Source organism: Corvus kubaryi, unplaced genomic scaffold (assembly GCF_017639235.1).
Source record: "Corvus kubaryi isolate FWS band 111438036 unplaced genomic scaffold, C.kubaryi_AGA036_p1.0 36093, whole genome shotgun sequence".
In the NCBI taxonomy this organism is placed as follows: Eukaryota; Metazoa; Chordata; class Aves; order Passeriformes; family Corvidae; genus Corvus; species Corvus kubaryi.
The window spans coordinates 1-8303 of NW_024580814.1; the positions used below are offsets into that span (position 1 = coordinate 1).

Genomic DNA, 8303 nt, shown 5'->3' on the forward strand with positions numbered 1-8303 from the left:
AGACAATGACAGAACACATGGGCTGTCCTGGGGCCAGGCCACACAGCTCGTGCATGGTCTGCAGATCCAGGTGTACGGATGCTTGGAGGAGTCACCGTTTTCCCTGCTGGCCCCATGGCAGGGGCAGCAGGAGCCCTGAGAAACCAGACTGAAATCACAGCTGTCAGCACTTCTGCTCTCTTTGATAGAGCGAATCCCTCTGCCATCCTAATGCTGCATGGTCTCCTGTTGAAGTCTTGGGACATTCTCAGCTTGCAGGACTTTTGTGGGAGCTTGTTGGAAATCTCAAGGAGTGTCCTGAGGGTTTGTTTGCCCAGGAAGAAGGAACTGGGCCCAGAATCACGACAAGCTCTTGGGAACTGTGACCCTTCTATCTTGAATTTTTGTCTGAGGTGAATCATGCTTTTCTTTGTTAGGAGAGATGTGTCAAGCTGTAAAGAGAGTTTTGGGATGGTGCAGCTTGGAGTCATTGTGCAAATCTCTGTTAGACCGACTTCTAGACAGTTCTGCCAGCAGTGTCCAGCTCAGCAGGCCCTTAGCATTTGTGTCTCCATGCTGAATTGTTGCAGAGTGTTGCTAGAGAACAGTTTCCCAGAGCTCCTGAATTTCAGTGCTCATTAATTCTCTGTGCATTTGTGTTGAAGTAGGAAGCCCCTGCCTTTAGTTCATAAGCCTTACAAATGCTTCCCTTGCTTGGAGATGCTTTGGGTGAAAAATACCCAGGTGACTCAGACAACAGTCCTAGAGGTCTATTGTACCAGAACTCACAGCAACTCATAGCAAACCCATTTGGTCCTAACAAAATTCTTTGATTTACTGTACTCTGCTAAACAATCGATAACGGAAGGATGTGAAGAAAAACACTGACTGACTTGAATAGCAAATGAGAGAACAACAAGCTTATCTTAGCATTGATTACATAAATAAACATGGAGGAGAGGTCTATGTGCCTCTGGCAATCAGCTGAAATGACTATTTCAAATAAGACCTCTCTTTCTGCTCAGTAGAAAGCATCTTATTTACCTTGTTAGCTTGGCATCTGCCTTGATGCTCGTTGTCTGGCTCAGAAGGGAGAGGGAATTGTTTCCTGATCTGAGCTGGGCCAGTGCATGACACAAGGCAAGCACAGATGGAATTTCCGGCCTTGCATATGCCATCCCACATTCTCCTCTGTGAAAGGGATAAGGGTTGTGAAGATTGCTATAGAAATACTATTGACATCTTTACTGTTCCAGCCCTTGTCTGCTTTTCCTGTTATTCACCAGCTGGTGACCACTGATACTGAAATCAGCCAGGGAACAAACTTTCTAACACAACTGGAAGGATTGGAAAGCAGGTTTTCCTTACTATAGCGCTGCACACATTCAGAGATTTTTTCTCTAATCAAATGTGTCATGAAAATTTACAGCCCGGTATTTATTCCATCATGATCATATGTATTCATTATAATGTACTTCCTAGTTAATACATAAACATGACTTTTCCTAGGATTAGTTTATATGTCTCTATATCTTATTGGATGTCCTTTTATGGTCTTAGAGGGTCATCTAAGGCAGTGTCTGGTGGTCGTATTCACTGGGTACCCTCAGAACTGTAATGACCTTGCACTGAGCTTCTCTTAAGGCATGCACTGTTATCTCTTATTACATAACTTTGTCACAAAACACAGTGTTCCTCATCATCTGTTTATCCACAGGTTCCAGCTATGTTTAGCATCCTGTGTGTCTACTTTTACATACTTTTACTTAATTTGCTAGTTAATCTTTAAGCCCTATTTTGCAACTTCGAGGGAAATGAAAATTTCTACTCTCCATGTTGTCTATCACCAGAGAGGCCATTCTTGTGTCAAAAGTGATTTGGTTTTATTACCAAAAATAGTGGTATTGAGATGATCTAGACTGAGAGGCCTGAAACCTGATGTCTTCTCCCTACAGAGAGGTTCCAGCCCAAACACCTTCAAAACTAGACTTTCCTGTCAGGAAAATTGAAGGATTTACTTCAATTCTTATGGATACCAGCAGAGGAAGCAAGAAGAGAGGTTAATCAAGGTCCACGTTACCTGAAGTGCGGCTTAGGAAAGCGCCCAGAGGAGTTTAGGAAGCACAGGAAAAGCTGAGTGGTTGGCATTTGAGTTCATCCAGAGAGTGATTGTGTAGGGAGGCCAGTTTTGAGCCTTAAGTTGAATCTAGGTCTTCCAGTGAGGTCCAAAAGTATTGGCCTATTTACATGCCCTTGAGCTGGGGTTATCCTATACCACCTCATACCGTGCAGAGAGGACAGAGAGGTGAGTTGGGCCAGTACATGCAGTCTGCAGTTGTGGGGCCCAGGGTAACACATGGTGAGCAATCACATGTGAATTGTTTGTCTGTCTTGTACACTCTGATATTTGTATAGTTGTTGTAACTGTTTATTTTATTATCTCAAACCGTTATCTTTACCTTTTGTGTCTCCACTTCTCCTCTCAATCCGGCCTCAGGGGGAACGGAGGAGGGGAATGAGTGAGCAGTGCTCTCTGGGGTGTTTCACTGGGAACATTAAAGTGAGGAATACCATTCCTAGATGATGTCTGCTTTTTTTCTGTTTTCTTTATAGCAACCTGCACCCATTTCTGATCAGGGCTTATGCAGATCCTGATACCCTTTGCAATAATAAACCTGTAGGAACAAAGAAACCAAACCAGGCAGCCATCAAATTCCAGTCTCTAAACCCAGGTCTGCTGTTCTTGGTTTTCATGCAGAGTATGAGGAAAAATGTGCTAAAACAATATCAAATGCTAGAATTGGTGTTAGTCTGCTCTGCAGAGCAAGGAACTGTAAAGACTGGCTTTTAGAGTAATGTAATCTTATTTCTGTGGTGTAGTTTGGAAGTGCTGTAGTTCCAGGAGTATCACTAAGAGGTGTTATGTAGGATGAAAAGCCCATAGGTTGGCAACAGTGCAGGCTCCATCCATGTGGTAATATGAGAGGAACTTGATTCCAGAAGCATCTCTGCCTGTACCTCTCCTCTACCTCAAGATCCTCAAATGCCATCTTTTCTCTCTCTGAGCAGAGAGCTCTTCCATTTCTGCCTCTGATAATGTGGGGATCACCTGAGCATGGTATGAACTTTGTTCTATAATTACTCAAACTTTTGAAGAGATATTGTCTGAGGTGTGAGCTTTACAGCTGAAATATGGTGTAGAAAGCTTGGAATTCGGCTATTCCAAAGCAATCTGAGTCATGAGTTAGCAATAGTGTCAGCTCTAGCTAACTCGCCCTTAGGTTCTCATATTTGTGCTGTCATCTTGGGACCTGTTTCAGCAGTATCCATCTGCATTACAATCAAGCAAACAAACTTGCCATTTGATTCAGGTTTTTAGTAACTTTATTAAAATCCAAAGCCTGCTGTTAGTAGCATGTATCAGTTTTAAGATGGTAAGATGTTTATATGTACATAGTTTTCTAGGGCAGGGAGTTCCCATGAGTTTGTGAAATACAGATTCCATTCCAGACATGGATTGTTCTTATTCAGAGAAAAGCAATGGAAAAAGCAAACCAATTGTTTCAGGTTTGTCTCACGTGAGGGTGAGTAACTAACTTACACAGCACCTTCTTAAAACCAGCACTCAATGCAGAATGCTCTGCTCTCCATCAGGATGGAGGCCTACACTCTTCCAGCTCAGTGGGAAGTGATTTTGTGTTTGTTCAGAGAGTTTACTGCTATTTATTAAAAGCAAGGAAATAAAAGCAGGTAGTAAGGTTTCTTCCTTGTTACGCGCAGCACTGATGATGATTCCAGCTAGGTGGTCCTAGATGCTTGTCTAGGACCAGATTATCTGCGTTTGGCAGCACGTCTTTCATCTATTCTCCTTATAGCAGTCTGCACCCATTGCTGATTAGCACCTACGCAGATCCTGATACCTTTTGCGGTGATAAACCTATAGGAAAAAGGAAAGCAAACCAGGCAGCCATCAAATTCCATTCTCTAAACCTAGGGTCTACTGTTCTTGGTTCTTATTCAGAACATAAGCAACAGTGTGCTAAAACAATATCAAATTCTAGAGTTTGTAAATGTTAGAAAAACACCAGTTAGCAATGTAGTTCCCTGTTCATGGCATAGGTATATGTGTAACATACAAGGTCATGTGCATATATATGGATATTAAGATAATCTAGCATACCTGCTGTTCTGGGATTTTATTTTAAATCATGAGGAACATTAGTCTCCCAGGAGCAGAGCCCAGATTTGATAAAGACACATGCTTGTGAGCTCAAACAACCAAACACAGCTCCTAGCAGTCCTCAGAGTTACCCCACATCCTTTTCACGTGGACTTTCCCCTTGACTCAGTTCATGCATGGGGCCTCTGACTGCTCCACCCTTGCTGAGATGCTTGCCCACTCACTGGGCACAAAGATGTGACTGGTCAGTGAGCTTCCTGCCATTATTCATGAGCAGCACACATCTCCCAACTTTCTGAGGTCCCCTCCTCTCCCCTCACTCCCTTGGCTGCCAGCTGACTCCTTGATGGAAGAACTGGAAGGGTGACCTGAACTAGCCAGACTTAGTGAGTTGGGCCATGACTTGAATTCTGATGCCCGTTCCCTATTTGATGATATTGTGTTTGCAAAGGGAACTCTGAAGGGTGCATTGGGTACTTACATGATGGCATCTGTTGGTACTTGTTGCTTTTCATAGTTCACAAGATTTCGGATGTTCAGTTGCCTTGGAGACAGAGTTGCACAACTGTATTTGCGACTGGACGCACTACTAGCACTTCCTAGAAAGGAAAAATAGATAAATGATAAAGCCTCTTAATATTTAGCCATAATTAGTTACTAAATTATGAATTCCAGAAGATTTCCAGTTGTGGTTAGACCGTGAGAGTCTCAGGATGTGCAGCCATAGTACCAGTTATGCCAGAGAGCTTAAGCTACTTTTTGTGATGCATCCTACCATCTCTAAAGTGTTGCTGCTATTTCAGTTAAGATAGGAATCTTCACCCATTGTCCTGGACAATTGTATAGTAAATCTTCCCCCAGGGAGTCACAGCTTCCATAGCAAAAAAGCTGTTTGGCATCATTGATAATTAGGCCTGCATCATCTGCAAATAAGTGCTCATGTGGAATTAGAGCTTAGAAGTGGAGCTTTACTGGATAGATTTCCACATATTATATGAATGTGGATCAGCAATTTCTCCTACTTTCTAAGTGAAGAAAAGGAAAACCCGGCTACTTCTCTCACTGTGGATATCCAAAAGTAGCATTAACAAAAATTGTTGACAGAAAGGGAGAGAGATCTGCCAGAAGAATCAGTGCTTATATCTCCCTCCTGTAAGTTTGCTTATAGAGGGAGTGGAGTGCTACTTAATCCTTGCTTTCCTCCAAGATTTTGATACAATTCAGAGAAATGTACTGGTCATTAAAAAAGAGGATCACAATATTGGTATAAAATTTTCTGGGCACTCATTTTCTTACATGGTGATAACTTAAAATGGGAGCTCATTTAGGTGAGATGAAGTATAGGCATACATTAGTTAAGCCTCCACTTGCTAGTTTCTGGTTTTGTCCCATTCATGAAAGACAGGTTTGGGAAAGCATGTGGGGGACAAACAGAACTCTGCTCTACTCTGTGGTTTATTTATAAAGAATTCATAGAGCTACTGGCTTAAGAAAAGTCCGAGAGCTGTTCTGGTGCACCTTGTTAAATATGAAACCTGCTGCACATAGTCTCACTATGTGTGAGCTGTTCTTTGTTTGAAATAATTGGAATAGCTGAGACAAACACACATCAGTCTTGGAGAAGTTGTGGGATAGCCAGTGCACAGGTACTGGCAGAGCTGCTAATTCCTGAGATTTTGCTTGCCTGAAGCAATAGCTCTCCTGCTCTTGCTTTAGTCATGAGTATCACAATGTAGTATTTTATATGATTCATTTCACATTTCTTCCTGCCTCAGACTGGTTTTCAAAATGTGGCATTAAAAGAGCTCAAAGACAGCCAAGCAATCCTTACTAGTCCTGGAAATATTTCCTCTGCTACTACACAATCTTTGGGGAATGGATGCAGAGAATAGCAGCAGAGCTTCTCTAAGCCTGGGAACAAACCCCAACTGCTCTGCACCTATAGCTACCCTTTTTTCCCAGGTGTATTTGGTTTCTTTATCATTCTTTCTAGCTCTTTTTCCTTTCTCTTGTAGACAATCTCGGTGTGCTTTTTCAGACTTGGTGATACTTATGACCAATTACACAGCCTGGAGAATGACACTGGCAACCGGCAGTGCGTGATACGGAGCCGCTGCTGCCAGGATGAAGAGCAGCGTCACCGATCCAAATTGGGGAATGTAGTGGGATGGAGTTGGAGAGGCAGTGGGTCAGCATAAAGGCTGTGCAGCTTCATAGTCTTGTAAATGCTTAGCAGGTCTCAGTTGGGTTTTGGTGTGGTTTTGTGAGGATACCTTTTCTCTGTGTTTCTGAGTGCATTTTTGTGGGTTTGCATATGGCTTGCGTATCAGTGCTTTGTGTGAAATCTAATTGTGATGAGGTGATGTGTGCTAATGGGTCTATGTTCGTGTTTCTCCACGATACGTGGAGCCTAGTTCAAAAGTCAGTGAGCTAAACACCACTATAGACAAACTTATTTAAAGCATGGCCAATAAACATGGCTCATCCCAGTGCTCATAACTGGTCTCAAGGATGTTCGACTGCATGACTCAGTGAAAAGAGAGAAGGTATTGTATAAATCTGTTACTCTCCTTCTTAGTTATGGTTCATAATTTCCCTGTCTGCTCTGTTTGCTTGTTGAGAAACAAGCAAATGAACAATATGGGATACAGAACTGGAAGAACTTTTTGAAATGGGGACATTAGAGGGATGAAGGCTATATAGTTGGAGAAAGACAAACAACAAACAATACAAAAGAATTCATATAAAAGTAATCTATCTGGAAAAAGAGAGAATGTACATCTTATTCAAGAAATATTTTTCATGAGATGTTATTAACCTATAGTACACCCAGGTATATGGCATCAGTGAGACTAAAAGACATTGTGCCTTCAAGATTTTATGATTTTGAGAGAGAGAATATTGCACAGAAACCCTTTAAAGTGCTCCCAGGCACAGGTAATCTCTCCCTGCATTAAAGCAGAAACCAACCACTGTCTGGCAGGACATCAGATGAAATCCCCCATGAAGCTGCCATTCTTGCAGTTTTCATCTGGATTTCTTGTGAGCTTTATCTTATAAATCAGCTCTTTGAATGCTGCTCATGAGACCACAGGTGCAATGTGGAGCTATTCCTCTCAAGTTGCAAACTTACCTTTAACTGTGTGCACAGTGAAGATGCCAAGCCAGAAGAGGAGCAGGATTGCTGCAGTGTGGAGCTTCATTGCTGTGGCTTCTGGGCCAAGGCAGAGCAGAAATTGTCTATGGTCAGCCCCCTTCCACAGGGTTTATATACTCATTCAGGGGTGAGTTAGTATCTTCACGTTCATGGTATCATGGAGGGCCTGACTGTAAGTGGAAAATTTGAGTGGCAGTACTTTTTCTGGTGACAGAGAACCGCCTCCTTTCCCCCACCAGTCCTTCACTAGCCCTCCTCAGAAGGCTTTTCCTGCTCAAACCCAGTGTGGTTGCACACGCTGCTGTGCTGTGAGTTGGGTTTATTTCAAGCTGCAAAAAGTGAGAGCTCTTGTGCTGTAGTGGAAATCTGTAAGAAGTGTTCCTGTTGTTTCACACTTCAATTTTGAGACCTTTAGCTAAGCCACAATGCAGAGACACAGAGTGACATTCAGAATTACTTTGTTGACCAGTGGACCACTGGAAAGGGGAACTGTGAGCTAAAGGATGATGGAAACAGGAACACCTTGGCTCTTTCCAGAGTGGGTGTGGATGGCTGGTCATGTTAGCACATAGCTGTGGAGGGGTATCACTGCTATTTCCTATGAGCTGTGGAGGTTGTCAGAACTCTTGTGTTTGTTCTGTGATTTGATACAGTCAAAGCTGATATCACTGTGCTGGGAGAAGCTTGAACACATCTTGAGAAGATTGAACACATCTTTGCATACAGATCCAGATCCACTGTGTCTCCTGCCAGTCTGGCATGACTGAAATACAAGGGTTTCAATTCAAGGTTGAAATTCAAGGGTCTGCCTTTTTTTGCAGACTGTGTCAACCCTATCACCCAGCTTTAGGGTGTCCTTTCTATGGAATGTGGTCTAAGTTACTGGATAATATTGCTGCAAGCCAATGGTTTTGGTCCTGCAAATATTTGTCAGGCCAGCTGTGGACCTCCAGACTGCACATGAAGCAGCGCTTGAGCTGGCATCTT

The 8303-nt window shown here is 42.8% G+C and overlaps 1 protein-coding gene across 1 annotated transcript; it reads right to left on the reverse strand.

The window, feature by feature from the left end:
* Nucleotides 1-3345: 3345 nt before the first annotated feature.
* LOC121660460 (lymphotactin-like) lies at nucleotides 3346-7468 on the reverse strand. Its single transcript, XM_042019822.1, has 3 exons — nucleotides 7293-7468; nucleotides 4641-4758; nucleotides 3346-3916 (listed from the first exon to the last, which is right to left on the reverse strand). The coding sequence occupies exons 1-3, from the start codon at nucleotides 7360-7362 to the stop codon at nucleotides 3811-3813; spliced, it is 294 nt and encodes a 97-aa protein (XP_041875756.1). The 5' UTR covers nucleotides 7363-7468; the 3' UTR covers nucleotides 3346-3810.
* Nucleotides 7469-8303: the final 835 nt, after the last annotated feature.

Excerpts from the sequence above, each read along its gene's own strand:
- LOC121660460 (XM_042019822.1), bottom strand. The coding sequence starts at position 7,362 with ATGAAGCTCCACACTGCAGCAATCCTGCTCCTCTTCTGGCTTGGCATC. Across the intron at positions 4,759-7,292 it reads CACTGTGCACACAGTTAAAG|GAAGTGCTAGTAGTGCGTCC; the intron begins GTAAGTTTGCAA and ends TTTCCTTTCTAG. Across the intron at positions 3,917-4,640 it reads GTACCAACAGATGCCATCAT|GTTTATCACCGCAAAAGGTA; the intron begins GTAAGTACCCAA and ends TTTTTCCTATAG.